Below are 17,180 nucleotides of genomic sequence, written 5' to 3'. Positions count from 1 at the left end.
AAGTAAGAATAAGTCTCCATGTGTGGTTTATTTGGGAACTGGGTGGCAGGTCCCCCAAAAGAGCAGAAACAACCAACAACATGACCATGGGCTGAGAGACAGAAAAGGCTGGAGTGAGAGGTGCTGAACCCAGCTCGATGTTCTCACTCTTGCAGGGAGGCTTCTCCAAGTGCCCAACAACACTGCAGTTCTCCAAGTGCCCAACAACACTGCAGTTCTCCAAGTGCCCAACAACACTGCAGTTCTCCAAGTACCCAACACTGCAGTTCTCCAAGTGCCCAACAACACTGCAGTTCTCCAAGTACCCAACACTGCAGTTCTCCAAGTGCCCAACAACACTGCAGTTCTCCAAGTGCCCAACAACACTGCAGTTCTCCAAGTGCCCAACACTGCAGTGGCTGCTCCTTCAGGGGACCCGGGTGGAGCTTTCCTTCCCTGGCTCTCTAGCCTAGAAAAGCCACACCTAGGTGACTAAGAGCATTAACTGCTACAGAGTCTTTCAATTTCTAGAACATCTGGCCCCTCAGGTAGCTCCAGAAGGGGCAGCCTATCTCCTTAGTCTTTAAAGGCAAAGCACAGCAAAGGCTGTGAGGTGGTTGTGAGCACCCCAGGAAAGCAATGTTAACGTGCTGCAGCTGGGGGCGGGGAGGACAGAGAGAAAGGAAAGAGGGAAAGACAGGGAGAAAGGGGTAAGGACAGAGGGACGGATGTACATGCAGCCTTATCTATAACTGGCCTGAGAACAATACCCACTGGGTGAGGTTGTTGAATGTATTTTCCCTGACAGGAAAAAAAATTAACTAGTAAGTTTCAGATTCTTCATGTCCATGGTGGGAGCACAGACACCCACACACACACACAGAGACACAAGACAAGAGAGAGAGACACACACACACACACACCAGAGAGAGAGACAGAGAGAGAGACAGAGAGAGAGACAGAGAGAGAGACAGAGAGAGAGCGCACAGTGTGCCAGTAGAGGGGACCTGTAATCTTTGCAGTTCCCAATGGGCAGCTAGTCTTCCTAGACACAAAACCTGTTTGCTCTGTAATGTTCTTGGTGCCTTGAGTAGCAGGCTTTTCCTGACAAAGCCCTCCTCAGCACACATATCCTCCCTGCCCATCATCCACTGTACCTCCTCTCCCTGCCAGTGTCCACTGCACCTCCTTACTGCACCTCCTTTCCCTGCCCAGTGTCCACTGCACCTCCTTTCCCTGCCCAGTGTCCACTGCACCTCCTTTCCCTGCCCAGTGTCCACTGCACCTCCTTACTGCACCTTTTCTCCCTGCCAGTGTCCACTGTACCTCCTTTCCCTGCCCAGTGTCCACTGCACCTCCTCTCCCTGCCAGTGTCCACTGCACCTCCTTTCCCTGCCCAGTGTCCACTGCACCTCCTTCCCCTGCCAGTGCCCACTGCACCTTTCCCTGTCCAGTGCCCACTGCACCTCCTTCCCCTGCCCAGTGTCCACTGCACCTCCTTTCCCTGCCCAGTGTCCACTGCACCTCCTTACTGCACCTTTTCTCCCTGCCAGTGTCCACTGTACCTCCTTTCCCTGCCCAGTGTCCACTGCACCTCCTCTCCCTGCCAGTGTCCACTGCACCTCCTTTCCCTGCCCAGTGTCCACTGCACCTCCTTCCCCTGCCAGTGCCCACTGCACCTTTCCCTGTCCAGTGCCCACTGCACCTCCTTCCCCTGCCCAGTGTCCACTGCACCTCCTTTCCCTGTCCAGTGTCCACTGCACCTCCTTCCCCTGCCAGTGTCCACTGCACCTCCTTTCCCTGCCAGTGTCCACTGCACCTCCTTTCCCTGTCCAGTGTCCACTTCACCTCCTTTCCCTGCCCGTTCACATATCTGCTTCTCTAAGACACTCTTTGGGAGACAGCACTTCCCACCTTCCAGCATGCTATCCCTTGAATGACCCTTTTGTTTCCCACGAGTTCTTATCTCCCCCACACTGGCTATCACGTGGTAAGCAGGTCACCTGGGTCCAGGAACACTGACTCTCCATGCATCTCTCATCTCCATACAGAAGGTAGGAGTAGCAACAGTACTTACCTATAAGGCATATGGCATATGGCTGCAGCCTGGCTCGGAGCAAAAGCGATTTATTTTTAAGGAAGTGAATTACTAGGATGTTATGTCCACAACATGCAAATGTTATACACACAATATGTGCATTCTCCTGTGCTCTGCAGGGAAGGGTTGCTTCTCTTTACTTACACAAAGCGGTAGAAGAGAATGGAACGTGGTGGCACAGTGGGGCCCAGCATCGTCGGTACAAAACTCAGGCACGGGAGTGAGGGCAGGGCCTCCACCCTTGTCCCAGATGTACAGGGCAATCTGCTCAAGACAAGACAGTGTTAAAGAGGAGAGGGCTAAGCAACAACCACAAATATAGGAAGGTACATAATGCCCCCAGGAGCAGCAGGATACACCTTCTAGAAAGAACATTAGCTTGAACAATGTCAATTTGCTAATATTCAACAGAAACCACCTCCCAGTTTTTTTAAAAAAAATGGTAATGCCACGTAGATTGATCTGATCAATCAGCAATAAACAGTTAACCATGAATCGTGCAGAAAAAATGAACCATGAAGAAAAAAATCGCAAAGACGACAGGAAGCAGTTTGAGGAAGTGCAGGCTGAGTCGGCACAGAAACCAGTACCAGGAAACGCCACTGCAGTCTGGGGCTCAGAACCACCAGCGGCTGACTTGCTGGAAACACCTGTGGAGGCATGAATGAGAACCGTCCCAGAGGCTCCTCGGTCTGGAGGCTTGCTCCCCAGGGGTGGAGCTGCCTGGGAAGGATTAGAGGGTGTGGCCTGGGGAGCTCCAGGAATCTGCCTGGCCCTGCCTCCCAGCACTGGGATGACAGCTGGGCTGCTGGGCCAGGCTCTTTATGTGAGTGCTAGGGATCTGAACGCAAATCCTCATGCTTACACAGAGCACTTTACCCACTACGCCATCTGCCCAGCCTTTAAAAAAAAATGCATTTTTTTAAAGTTAAGTTGCAGTCAAAAGAGTTTTAAATTTTCTTGCAATAGAGAAACACTCTGAGATAATTGTGGCATGTACCAAAAATATTCATAGAAACGATGATTGACACAGTGAGCAACCAGGAGCCAAGCAGGCACTCACTATCAAGAAAGAATAATAGTATGTTCACAAGCGACCACTATATGGGGCTAGAGAGATGGCTCAGCAGTTACGAGCACTTCCTGCTCTTACAGAGGACCCTGCTTCAGTTCACAGCACCCACACAGTGGCTCAGACCTGCCTGGGGCTCCAGTTCCGGGAGATGTGATGCCCCCTTCTGGCCTCTGTGGGTACTGCACATACATGGTACACATGCCCACACACAGACAAACACTCATACACAAAATAAAAATCAATCTTTAAAAAAGAAAGAGACAGAGAGCACTCTTTAGTGAAACTCCTTTGGTGGCCAGAGCTGCATACACCACACAAATCAGCTCCCAGGTGCAGAAATGCTCCTGGGACAATTTCACCGTCACAGAGTCCGGAAGAGGACAACGTGCTTAAGCACCAAGCCACACAGAGACATTCCCAACGATGTTTTGGCATGCTTTTAAAATTCACCTCCGGGCCCATCTACTCACCTAAAACAGCAAAGAAGCATGAATCATGAGATCCAACCTCCCTCCCACCCCCACTGCTTCTCCACCTACTGCTGGGAAATCATCTCCGTGGCGAGAACACGAGGGTATGGGGGGGGGCACTTTTAGGGGATATTAAAATTAAAAAAAAAACTTTTAGGGAATATAACATTTAAAATACAACTTTCGGCCGGGCGGTGGTGGCGCACGCCTTTAATCCCAGCACTCAGGAGGCAGAGGCAGGCAGATCTCTGTGAGTTCGAGGCCAGCCTGGTCTACAGAGTGAAATCCAGGACAGGCTCCAAAGCTACACAGAGAAACCCTGTCTCAGGAAAAAAAAAACAAAAACAAAAACAAAACCTTTTGCATCAAAACACATGACTATTTTTTCTTCAGGACAGAGCTGGCAGCCATAGTCATGACCTTTCCAGCTGGGATGCGTGTGCAACCACTGAGCTCCACCCCCAACCAAAAGGGTGGGTCCTTGATCATTAAGACTTAGTCAAATCAAGGCATACCTCGTGCTTCAAGTCTATCGTGAAGTCAGACTTCAGGGGCTCGCTCTTTAACCTCTTCGTAAGCCTAGACGATAGAGACATTTGACTTTGTTATTTTAGATTTATGAGACTTTCTAATAGTTGAGAACAGATGAAAATATAAATTTTAAGATAAGAGCATGTGGTTTAGATGAAAATACCAGTTTTCTTTCAGGTCACTTTCTTCTTTGGAAAAAAAAATTCTTCGTGGTTCCTTTCCCACACAGAGTAAAGCCCCACACTCCTGCCTGGCCTGGGGGGCTCTGCGTTCCACCAGCGTCCAGAGTCTTAATCCCCACGTGCTCCCTGGAGCATACCCCTCCGGTCCCATCTAGTCCTCCATATGACTCTTCACATGAGCAACCCTTTCATTTTTAAGACCAAACGTAAGGAACCACCCCTGAAAGACTGGCCCTCGCTACCCATCAGCACAAACGCTGCCATGATCCCTGAGTGTGACGGTAAAGGGGGGAAAAGAGAGTCTTCCTGTTCACATAAGTCAGACCAAGAGCAAGCCAAATTAATTCTCCACGTCTCTCCCTGTGCTTCTGTCGGTCTCTAACAAAGGGCCTTCTCTACACTTATTCAACACTGTAGGGAAAGGAATGGAGAACATCTCGTCTTAATTTTTAAAATTCTTACTTATTTTATTTCTATGATGCTTTCCCTGCAGGTATGCCCATGTACCACTTGCATGCAGTGCCCATGGAGGCCAGAAGGGGGCGCTGAATCCCTTGCACCTGGAATCACGCATGGTTATGAAATGCTTTGTGGGTTCTGAGAACCAAACCAGGGTCCTCTGGAAGAGTAGCCAGTGCTCTTAACTACTGAGCCATCTCTCCAGACCCCTGATCAAATTTTTAACCAGAGTTTACAAGGAAAGAATTTGCTGGCCCAGAATAGAACTCAAAATCACAGTCAGATGTTATCAACCTATATCCGCATGCTGCTTCCAACATTTATGGTGAATAGCTGGTTTCTTTAAGGTCACTTTCAAACTGTTAGCTGTTTTCAGTGGGTGATCAACACAACACACACATACACACACACATACACACACAGGGGGGAAGGGAGAGAGCAAGCTTTAATAATAATAGTTTAATAAATCTTGCCACAGATAGTTGCAATACTAGATGGGCTTAATTATCTTATTTTTTTATTCCTTGCCTGCATCCGGGGAAAGCAACACATAGTCTAAAGGACCAGAGTTTGATTCATTGCTGTGATAGAGTGTACATTTTTTTTTACTTGATTGTTTTGCTGACAGAAGAAGAGGAAGGGAGGGAGGGATGGATGGATGGACAGAGAAAGACCATGGTTATTGACTAAAGCTCTCATGTGTTGGTCACTGTTCAGTGTGGTAAGGAGCAGAGGACACTGAATGCAGAGGTCACCTGGTACGTTTCTCTATCTTGCCAGCATTACAGGGGCATGCTGGGAGCTTTCTGAACTCCAAGTAAAAAAAAAAAAAACAGGCTCTTAACCCAATTCCATCAGCTATAGTTTGCTACAGCTTCTGATGAATACTTGTGTCCTTACATTCCTATGTTGACTACATAAGATTCCTCTTAGGAGGAGGGGCTTTCATCTTTTAGAGGGGGAGGGGGTCGGTAGCCATCATAAAGGCATTTGCAGCCATCCAAAAGCAGTCCAAGGGAGCTGTGCTCTTCAGAGGTCACAGTGAGTTGGTGTTAGCGCTAAACTTAGAGGATCTCAGACCTTGCCAGCTACTGAAACTGTAAATTCCCTCATCTTGAACTTTCCAGCCTCCAAATGTTGTGGAATAATCTTCTTATACACTGTGAAGATGTGTCTTTGCCAAGGCACCTTCTGATTGGTTTAATAAAGAGCTGGATGGCCAGCCAGGCGGTGGTGGCGCACGCCTTTAATCCTAGCACTCGGGAGGCAGAGCCAGGCGGATCTCTGTGAGTTCGAGGCCAGCCTGGACTACCAAGTGAGTTCCAGGAAAGGCGCAAAGCTACACAGAGAAACCCTGTCTCGAAAAACCAAAAAAAAAAAAAAGAGCTGGATGGCCAATAGCTAACCAGGAAGAGGTTAGGTGGGACTTCCGGGCAGAGAGAGAGAGAGAGAGAGAGAGAGAGAGAGAGAGAGAGAGAGAGAGAGAAGAGGAGATGAATCTAGGCACGGGAGAGGTCCTAGAGGACAGGCAGAGCAAACAGGAAATGCAAGATGGAAGAGAGGTAAAGAGCCATGAGGCAAAATGTAGATTAATAGAAATGGGTTATTTAAGTTATAAGAGCTGGTGGGACAAGATTAAACTATAGGCCAAGCTTTCATAATAATAAGTCTCCATGTCATTTTTTGTGAGCTGGTGGCCCAAAGAAAAATCTATCTACATCCAAACTCTCAGGCATGCACCTTTCTTTCTTATAAATGACCTTGTTTGTGGTACTTTGTTATAGCCAGCCAGACTAAGACACCTACACACACAGCCACACAACAAAGCCCTGAGGTCTCTCCTATCTCAGCAGGAGCTCTGCTTACATTGGGCAGCTGTGGAGTCTGGACTGGGACAGAGGACATCTACAAAACTACCAAACCCAAATTCAGGACAGCTGTGAACTCACATGTGCATGCTTCTCTACAGTAGCTCAAAACACTTTCAAGACCCCAAATCCTAGAAATAGGACATGCAAGGAAAAATGAGAGAGACCCTTCCATCTCTGAACAAAGGCCACAGATGTTTTCCAGTCTTCCACCTTCCAAAGAATAATTAATATAAGCTAACAAAAGCCACATTTCTCCTCAGTTGAACTCAGTCACCTTTACTTTGCAGCTACACACACAAACAGCCAGACCTGATTGCCCAGGGTGCCTTCGGGAGCTGGCCAGAGCCTGGCCCTGCTGTATCTGCATAGTCAATCCCTTAATCAGCATCCTCTCCAATCCCTGCCAAGTCACTGTTTACTGTCTTACTGGTCTCAAAGTCACATGGTCGCACAGGAGGTTCCCCGCACAACGGTCACAATTCCTCCGTGTTCTCTGGCCCTTTGGTACCTTCTCTTAGACTCATGACTTATTAGTCACTTCATTCTGCCAGAAACTACTGGGAAGTAGACAGAAGGGGAGTGATGTGTCTGCCTGGCTCCGTAAGGGACCCAGCTGAGGCAAGACCCTCCCGTCCATCACTTTTTCCCACTCCCGCAGAACACCTCTGAAAGACTCATCTGAGAACCTACAAGTCATCAGGAACAAAACTCGGTGACACAAGACACTCCCCGAAACGTCTAAAAAGCTCTTACTTATTTACGAGTGGGACACTAAGGGCCCAGCCAGCAGCAAAGTCGGGATATTTAAAGGCTGTAGGATTCTCGGAGAAGGCGTAATGGTGAATGATGGTCGACTCCTCATCGTGCAACGCTTTTCCTAAAAACCATTCCTGTTCAATGAAAAGATGGCATACCGTTGTTTTTGAAAAGCCATTTCATGTAAGACTGAAAACAAAGTAAAAGCACCAGAACTAGTTAACTAAAATATTAAAGCTAAACTATTTAGTTAACTAAATATCTTGGCAGACAGAGTTATCATAAATTATGTATTTCTGCAGGATCCAAATAAAAATATAATTAACACAAGTATGATAATAAATCTATCACAATCTTTATAGTTAAGATGATGATTCAAGGTCAGGTCACTGGTGTGGAAAAATATTAGCCATCATTATAGTATAAATATAAGATTTTTTTTCAATGTTCAAAAATTGTCTTACTGCCTACATTTTTTCGTGTGCCATAAATATAAGGATATTTTCTTCACTGTAAATGGCCTTATTATTTTGATTGTGTGTGCGTGTGTGCGTGTGTGTGTGTGTGTGCGTGTGTGTGTGCGTGCGTGTGTGTGTGCGTGTGTGTGTGCGTGTGTGTGTGCGTGTGTGTGTGCGTGTGTGTGCGCGTGTGTGTGCGTGTGTGTGTGTGTGCGTGTGTGCGTGTGTGTGCGTGTGTGCACATGTGGAAGTCAGAGGACAACTGTGTGTCCCTGCATTCAAACTTAGACAGTCTTGGCTACAGAGGCCTTTACTCCTGAGCCATTTTGCCAGCCTAAGTGCTATTTTTATAGACTACTCCACATAAGAGTAAAATAAAAGATATATATACATACATACATATATATATTTTTTTATTTTATGTGAACAAGTCTTCTGCCTCTGTGTTTTGTCTATGCACCACATGGCATGCAGTGCCCATAGAGGCCAGAAGAGGGCACCAGATCTCCGGGAACTGGAGTAGAGATGGTTGTGAGCTGCCCAGTGGATGCTGGGATTCAAACGTGGGTCCTCTGCAAGAGCAGACAGTGCTCTTAACCACTGAGCCATCTCTCCAGCCCCAACCACAGAGGTTTTCAATAAATCTCTGAAAACTTCCTTCCAGAGTTCATCCATTCACTCACTCAATATTTATCAAGAACCTACAAGAAGCAGGGATGTGGCTTGTGATACAGAGCGGACAGAAATTAAAGTAAGTGCAATAATTGACGGGGGGGAGGGTGTCCCAGAAAACAGAGGTAAACCTCTTGAGGCAAACATAACATCAAGAAGCCCCCAGTGAAAAGAAGAATCTGAGAAAGAACAGTAAATATAGTTGGGGTGAAGTCCCCAGGGTGGGGGGGCTGAAATCTTCAATGGTAAGAACGCCCGCCGTCCGGCACACAGTAGGTGTGTGGAGCCTGCTAGGAAAGAGGCAGCCAGACCAGGCTGGGCCTCACAGGCTCTAGCAGCCAGAGGAATAATATCTGTGTTCCAAGTGCAGTCAAAACCTTCCACATCCAGCCTGGCTCAGACCGCCACAGCCACCGAGCAAAAGCAAGCCCAGGAGACATGCATGTAGCAAATGACGGAAGGTGTCAGAAAATGATGGCGGCTGGGACAGGAAGATCTGCTCCCAGACCTGGAGGCCCCGTCCTCAGGGTCCCCTCACCCCCTTCTCACTGAGCTTTCACGACTAGACCTGCGATGACAACATTGTTTTATACAAAACATACGTCCTATTTTATCTCCTGATTACAATGCCCAGCTATTATAAAGCACACGCGATAGTCTATTAATGTTTTTATTGAGGTTATAAACTATTTTAAGGAAGGACTCAATGGAGACCATGGAAAGGACCGTACATCTTCCTTCCCAATGAATGGCTTTCTTAGTGGCTTCATGGAAAGAACAATAATAAAAAAGATAAATCTGGAAAGATAGCTGATATTCTACTAGAATTACCCTTAGCCAGCACCATGCCCCACTGCTGTTAAAAATAAATCAAAGTGCCTTATCAGATATACAGATATTAAAACCATACTATGGAGTGGTAAAGACAGGTTCAAACAAGACAGAGGAGATTAACAGAACCAGCTGAGGAGGCACTTCCACTGAGATCAATTACTTCCAATTACTTAACCTTACACATTTAAAACACTGAACAAGAGCCCAAGTTTGCATTTCTAAGAATGACTGGAAGGTAGCAAGGAAAACAGTATCAGAATCAAAATACCCGGTTCCCCGATGCACGCTGCAGTTACTATTTTGATATGGCTTGTTTGTGTTGCTATCGGCTTCTTTTCCTCCTAAGATTTCCAAGAGCAGAGGGAACGAGTCCCACTGGTTTAACCTGACCTCCACATTACGTCATCTACAGTCCGTCACGCTACTTTCAAGAGAGAGAAAACATTCGAGCATTTTCTTCTCTCCGCGCTGCGGAGTTCAAAAGGGAAGGGCAAACCTCTCCCTTGGCCTCCGCTCTGAACTTGCTTCTTGTGAACTCGCTTTGAACTTTTTTCATTTATCACTCCAATTTTCGTTAAAAAGTCACTGTGAGTCACCACCTCCCTGCAGAATTAGAACCACAGGTAACGGGGCAGGAGTCTTGGGGTGACACAAACGCAAGAGACTGGAACCCCAACATTCAACTCTGAAGGAAACAAAAGCCTCACAAACGGTTTGCATTAAACACAGCAGCAATGCCCATGGCTGCGGGATGGCATCATGGGGAAGGACTGGCCAAACCCGCTCCTAACTCTCCCCCCACCTCGCCGCTTGCCCATGCATTTTTATTAGTGGCTTCTCAGAAATCAACACTAGAAAGAAATCATAACGGACCCTTCCAACACTTAAGATCCACCAGACTCGGCGGTTTGCACTGCAGGGGTGAGCTAGGCAGTGTTTGAGAAACCAATCTAATGATGAGTGTTGTCGGGGTTTTCTTTCTGCAGCAGCACACGTGGCCTGCACCCCCAGACATTACCCACACTCCTGTCTGGAGTGAGCCTCGGGGTGGATGGAGCCAGTTCCTACCAATACCAGAAAGAATCCAAGTCTGCTTATCCCAAGTGATCAGGTTGTGAGTTGGGTATGTGGATATCAGACCCAGGATCATAAGATATCAAAATGATCCGTTTGAGAGCTGGAGAGATGGCTCAGTGGTTAAAAGCACTTGTTGCTGTTACAGAGGACCTAGGTTTGGTTCCCAGCACCCACATATCTCACAACCATCTGTAACTCCAGTTCTAGGGGATCCGACGCCCTCTTCTGGTCTTTGTGGGCATTGCCTGCACATGGTGAACACACATACATGCAGGCAACACATCCCTACACATAAGATAAAATAAAACATAAATAAATAAAAAACTACTTCTGTGTGTTATATGTGTGGCCTTTTCTGACAGAGAAAAATGGCTTATTTAATTTTGTTCCTATGGAAAACTGGTTGGTAACTCCAAAAAGGTATTGTTGTTGTTTTTAACTTCCTTATGCTGCCAACACATATAAATATACATTTTTCACATAAAATGGTTCATTTTATGCTCTTTGTCAGCTATAAACCTCAGAGAATTTTACAGCAGAGCTTTCAGAAATCAAGCTTTTATATCAAAGATCTCTTAATCAAAATCACATTTTCTCCGAATTATCGTCCCCCGAGTCAAAACATGGTTTTAAAGTCGTGCGCACCTTAGATGGGTCATATCGCCAGAGTGCTTCTAGGAGTCTGCGGATTTGTATTCTCGTCTCTTCTTCACAGAAGAAGATCCACGCTGAATTCTTGCTATACGTTACAGAAAAGCTGACGGGAAGAATTGGGTTAGGGCAAACGGATTCACAGCACACATACTATATAATGCAGCAGATGAGTTTACAGTAAGATTTGTTTGTTTTTGTTTTTCCTGAGACAGTTTCTCCATGTAGCCCTGGCTGTCCTGGAACTCACTCTGTAGACCAGGCTGGCCTTGAACTCAGAGATCTGCCTGCCTCTGCCTCCTGAATGCTGGGAATAAAGGCATGTGCCACCACTACCCAGCAATATTCCTTTTCTTTCTTTTTCCTTTTTTTTCTTTTTTGGAGTTTATAGTAAGACTTAAACCACTATCTAGGAAATGGGTGAAGGGTAAACAGAAGGAAAAACGTCTAGACTGTTCTCTGTATCTCAGCTTTGTGTCTCAGCTTCGACTGCAAGGAAATCCAGGGACCGGTGGTCTCCAGATGGTAAAGGTGCTTACAATTCATTCTGCCCATAACAGCATCAGTTTAGAAGAACAATTTCAAACTTGAGTTTGAAGCATTCATCAGAAACACATCTAAAAATAAAAACTATGGGGCTGGAGAGATGGCTCAGCAGTTAAGCACACTGGCTGCTCTGGCAGAGGACCTGGGTTTGAGTCCCAGCATCCACATGACTGGTCTCAACCATCTGTAACTCCAGTTCCAGGGGATCCAATGCCCTCTTCTGGCCTCTGTGGGTACTGCATGCAGGTAATACACATACTCACAAGCAGGCAAACACTCATATATATAGTAACTAACCTACATTAAATCATTTTTAAAAGAAAGTAAGCAAAAACTAATTACTATTAAGAGCCAATCATGGGGAAAAATCTAGTTAATACAGTAATTGCAAAATACAAAACTCAAACTTACTCCACTTAGTATCTCAGGAAACATACAACCTCTTAACAATTTGAAAAAGTTACTAAGGTATGCAAGAGTGTGGAGGCCCAAACGCCAATGATTGACAGCATTTGAGTTAAAGGCACCTACTGTGGTAACAAGGGAAGGATGGTCCAAGCACCCTCCTGCTTCGCCAACTGATGGAGAAGGAGCACTCTGGGGAGATCCTGGAAACATAACAAGAAGGAAGAGTAAGAATACAACAATCCCTCAAAAAATTCAAATGACGCTGCTGTCCCCAGAGTCGCCACGCTACCCTTAGCATCACCCTGTCCCTCACTTTGCTTCAGGGTCTACTGCAATGACGTCGTCGTGTCTCAGAGGAGATCAACCCACTTCCCTGCCCCCAGACCCCAAGAGTGCTCACGGGGATAACTGGAGATTTGCAAATGTAATCAGGGAGAGAAGCCAGGGTTGTTTGTCAGGGATAACTGAGGGGCACAAAACAAACCTTTATACACACGGAGGCAAAGCATGCTCTGTGAAACCCTCTGTCTGAACAGAACAATGCAATATCCCATCTACCCCGCATGCCAACTTTGTGCTTAAAATACCCAAAAATCCCTCTAAAGATGTTTTGCACCATAGAAACACCACTCTAAATACTAGACCTACCAACCTTAATGACTCAGGCAATAGGAATGGCTTACTGAAAGGCCCACAGATTGATAAATGCAGAAGGAACTAAGAAAGCCTAAAATAAGGCACCATGGCTACATAAACACACACGGATGCAGACAGTGTAACGACCCCAAGGCTGTGCGCGTTAGCTTGAAACATCACTGCTGCTTGCTGTATTTCAAGTCGTTAGGAAAGCCGGCAGTCCGAACGTCTTCTCTCACATGCTTGAGCCTCTTCCTGCAACACACGCTACTGAGTTTCCTACTGTGGGTCAGCTGTAAAGTGAATTCAGGGCGACCCCAACAAGGAATTTAAGAATGAGTTCCTAGCCGGGCGGTGGTGGCGCACGCCTTTAATCCCAGCACTCGGGAGGCAGAGCCAGGCGGATCTCTGTGAGTTCGAGGCCAGCCTGGTCTCCAAAGCGAGTTCCAGGAAAGGCGCAAAGCTACACAGAGAAACCCTGTCTCGAAAAACCAAAAAAAAAAAAAAAAAAAAGAATGAGTTCCTACCATCGGGAGTGCTATGGGGCAGCTGCAATGACCGCCGCACCACCCACATGCAGCGCTGACCACCACACCACCCACACACGCCACGCTGACCGCGGTACCACCCACACACACCACGCTGACCGCTGCAACACCCACACACGCCGAGCTGACCGCGGCACCACCCACACACGCCACGCTGACCACGGCAACACCCACACACGCCGTGCTGACCGCTGCACCACCCACACACGCCGTGCTGACCGCTGCACCACCCACACACACAGAGCTGACCACCACACCACCCACACATGCACCACCCACACACGCCGCGCTGACTGCTGCACCACCCACACCCTTGATTTTGACGCCCTTGAGATAGGGTGTCAAAATCACTTTGACTCCACACCACTCCTCCAGTACAAACCAATGCATTGTTGGAGAGGAGGTAGCTTTTAATATAAATTGCTGCCGCTGGATATCAAGTTCACCCCACTCCCTTCTTCTGTGTAGTATTTGTTCCAGTGTTCACGCACAAATTTGAAAAACACAGTCAAAAGTCAGATCAGACGAACGATGTGACACGCTCAGAAAAAAAGCAAGCCTAAAGGCTGAATTAACAGTTACCCAAGATAGAACAAAATCAATAATTCAGGGCCTCTCTACTGTAATGTATGCACATATGCATATATATATATATATATATATTCATGGAGGATTACAGAAAAGCAAAAATCATGTATAAACTAATGATATTAGTATTTGCATAATACTGAAATAATTATGTGTGGACGTTCATGTGACCCAGATAAGAAGTACAGCAAATACTGTGAAAATCTTGAGATGGAAAGCAAGTGCTAATGCATCACAAAGTAGCCATTAAAATGATCATAAAAGTTAGCTGGGCAGTGGTGGTGCACGCACGCCTTTAACCCCAACACTCGGGAGGCAGAGGCAGGTGGATCTCTGTGTTCGAGGCCAGCCTGGTCTACAGAGCGAGTTCCAGGACAGCCAGGGCTACACAGAGAAACCCTGTCTCGAAAAACAAAACAAAATAAAATTATGATAAAAGTATTATAACAATGGAAACATCTTTATGTCAAATAGAGAAGCTGGTACGATTCCTATAATAAAGCAGCTTCCCATGTGAGCAAGAACTGAGGGAACCAGGAAGTGACCGTTTGTTTTGTTGTGACAGAATCACGAGCTGCATGTTTCCAAAAGCCTTCAGTAAAGTTACCATATGATCATATATCTTTTTTTGTAAATTGAGACACGTCTCACTTTTCTTTTGCTGTGATAACACCGTGACCAAGGCAACTTATAAAAGAAAATGCTTAATTTGGGCTTACAGTCTCCAATGGACGTGTCTCCTCATGTTCAAACCCCACTCCTGGTACCGGCTTCTGTCTCGGTTGCTCTTCTATTGCTATGATGAGACACTACGACCAAGGCAACTCACAGAAGAAAGTACTTACCTAGGGCTTACAAATTTCAAAGGGTTAGAGTCCACAACAGTCAAGCCTGGGAGCATGATAGGAGGCACGAAGGCCTGACACCTGGGCAGCAGCTAAGAGTTCACATCTGGAGACAAAACCACGGGGCAGGAAAAGCTAACAGGGAAAGGAGTGGGCTTCTGAAACCTCAAAGCCACCCTCAGTGACACACCTCCTCCAACAAGGCCTCCAAATCCTTCCCAAACAGTTCCATCACTCGGACCAAGCATTCAAATATATGTGAGCCTATGGGGGCCGTTCTCATTCCAACCACCACAAGAGGAAGGAACATTCCTCAGATTTCCACTTGCAAATAAGTATTCCACATCCCAGTGGTGGGACGTATGGCGGCCACAGGCTTCCTTGCCAACAGCAACTTTGCTGGCAGAGGCTGATGCCAGCTTCTGAATGACTTCTACCACAATACAAATTCAGCAAGAGCTTAGCCAGCACAAAACAGGAGTCAAACCCTCTTCTGAAACAGATTCTATGGGTTAGCAGTGGACTAAACCCACTCCTGACTTCATTACTTTCAATTCACTAAATTGTCTGACAGGTCTATCTACTTCTATTTGTGACTACAAGAAAGGCCAGGTTTCTGTCTGTTTTGTGGCCCCGTATCTCTTAAGAAGTATTTAATAAACACGTGTCCTGTGAATTACACTCCCTGAATGTGTGCTCAAAAGTGACAAGCAGGTGCCAGCTGCCACACTCAGGAATCTTGACTGATGTGAGAGCAAGCCGAGCTCACCTCAGCTATAAAGACATCTTAGTCTACTCTAGCTAAAAAGCCTGAGCTTATATTCTAGTCACATGCTTCTAAATAATCCAAAGTCACAATAGGGGCTGGTGAGGGGGTTCAGTGGGTAAAGCTGTTTGCTGCTCAAACCCGACAGCCAGAATTCAATCCCCAGAAGCCACATAAAGGTGGAAAAAGAGAACAACTCCACAAAGTGTTCTCTGACTCCGCACACACATGTGTGATGCAACACACACACACACACACACACACACACACACACACACAATGCAGGCACAATTATAATATCTAAAAAGAATTGTTTTAAAAGGCCACAATGAGATTTTCTATCAAATGATTTAATTTATGTTTAATCCATCACTACAAGATTTAGACTGTGTTTAAAGGTGCTATGTTACCAGCTCTATGGCACCTTTAGACACACACAAAACAAATGTTTTTAATGAGCCATTGGAAAGGAGCATTTTTTGGAGTAGAGTGCTTGATCCCTAATATTTGATCCCTGGGTTTGATCCCCTGCACTGAAAAGTAAAATTAGAATTAAAAAAAAAAAAAAAGAGGTGCTGGGGAGATGGCTTCGTGGATAAGAGTGCTCACTGAGCTTGGATTCCGCAGCATACACGTAAAAGCCGAGCATGGCTGTACACGGCTGTGACCCCAACAATGTGGAGAGCAGAGACAGGAGGGCCCCTGGGGTCTGCTGCCTAGCCAGCCTAGCAGAAGAAACAGCAAGCTCCAGGTCAGTGAGAGACCCTGTCACAGGGTAAAGCAGAGAGAGAGAGGGCAGGACACCTCACAACCTCCTCTGGCTTGCACAGGGGTGTGTACCGCTAAACATACGCACAGACACTCACACATGCACATGCACACATATATGCGCACACATATCCATGTACACAGACCCACAAACATGCACACGCACACATGTATGCGCACAAAAAGAAAAGAAAATTCAGAGTTGACAACCACTGGTGGCTTATGCCTGCAATCCTAGCGCATAAGCTGAGGCAGGAGGACTATTGCCAATTCTAGCCCGGCCTGGGCTACACAGTGAGTACCAAACCTGTGAGGACATGAGGAGGAGGAAGAGGAGGGAAAGGGGGGGAGGCAGAAGAGTTTCCAAATAAAAAATCGAGAAGATAAAGAGAATGCTGTGCGTGGTTACTCTGAGGACAGTAGAGGTGCCCACCATCTAATGCGGCCTGGCCCTAGCCAGGCACTGTTTCAAATCTAAAGGGCTATGCAGATGTGTGCAGACAGGTAACCGTAGAACAGAAGCAGCACACAGGGATGAGAGATACAGCTGGTCAAATGTGGGTAAACGCAAGAGTAGGGGACCAAAAAGACTGATCACAGGACTTTTAACCTGTCAATATGATCACCATGTTTGAACCAAAGCCCACTTCTGCCTCATCGCCACCTCCTGGGTGCCATCATCTCTTTGAAGACAGGCCCCCAGGATGATGCCTCAGTACTTCCTTTGAACTCATCTGTTGCAAGACACATGCTCATATTTAAAGCAGACAATGAATACTGAAAGCAAACAAATTTAACTTTTAACGTGTGTGTGTGTGTGTGTGTGTGTGTGTGTGTGTGTGTGTGTGTGTGTGTCTGGCTGCATGTACAGCTCTGTATCTCATGTATGCAGTACCAGCGGAGGCCAGAAGAAGGCTTTGGATCCCTGGGATTGGAGTTACAGATGGGTGTGAGCCACCTTG

The 17,180-nt window shown here is 46.5% G+C and overlaps 1 protein-coding gene across 1 annotated transcript in view; it reads right to left on the bottom strand.

The window, feature by feature from the left end:
* Window positions 1-17,180, bottom strand: part of B3glct (beta 3-glucosyltransferase) — a 105,240-nt gene that overhangs the window by 45,465 nt on the left and 42,595 nt on the right. The window contains exons 5-9 of the mRNA XM_052754585.1: window positions 12,191-12,267; window positions 11,108-11,219; window positions 7,419-7,555; window positions 4,138-4,201; window positions 2,222-2,341 (exon numbers count right to left, since the gene is read on the bottom strand). Of these exons, the coding sequence (XP_052610545.1) occupies window positions 2,222-2,341; window positions 4,138-4,201; window positions 7,419-7,555; window positions 11,108-11,219; window positions 12,191-12,267 (510 nt within the window). The remainder of the gene's footprint in view (window positions 1-2,221; window positions 2,342-4,137; window positions 4,202-7,418; window positions 7,556-11,107; window positions 11,220-12,190; window positions 12,268-17,180) is intronic.

Source organism: Peromyscus californicus, unplaced genomic scaffold, assembly GCF_007827085.1.
Source record: "Peromyscus californicus insignis strain IS unplaced genomic scaffold, ASM782708v3 Scaffold_2__1_contigs__length_46816999, whole genome shotgun sequence".
NCBI lineage: Eukaryota > Metazoa > Chordata > Mammalia > Rodentia > Cricetidae > Peromyscus > Peromyscus californicus.
The sequence above is the reverse complement of the archived record's forward strand: the minus strand, read 5'-3'. Positions and strand labels throughout refer to the sequence as shown.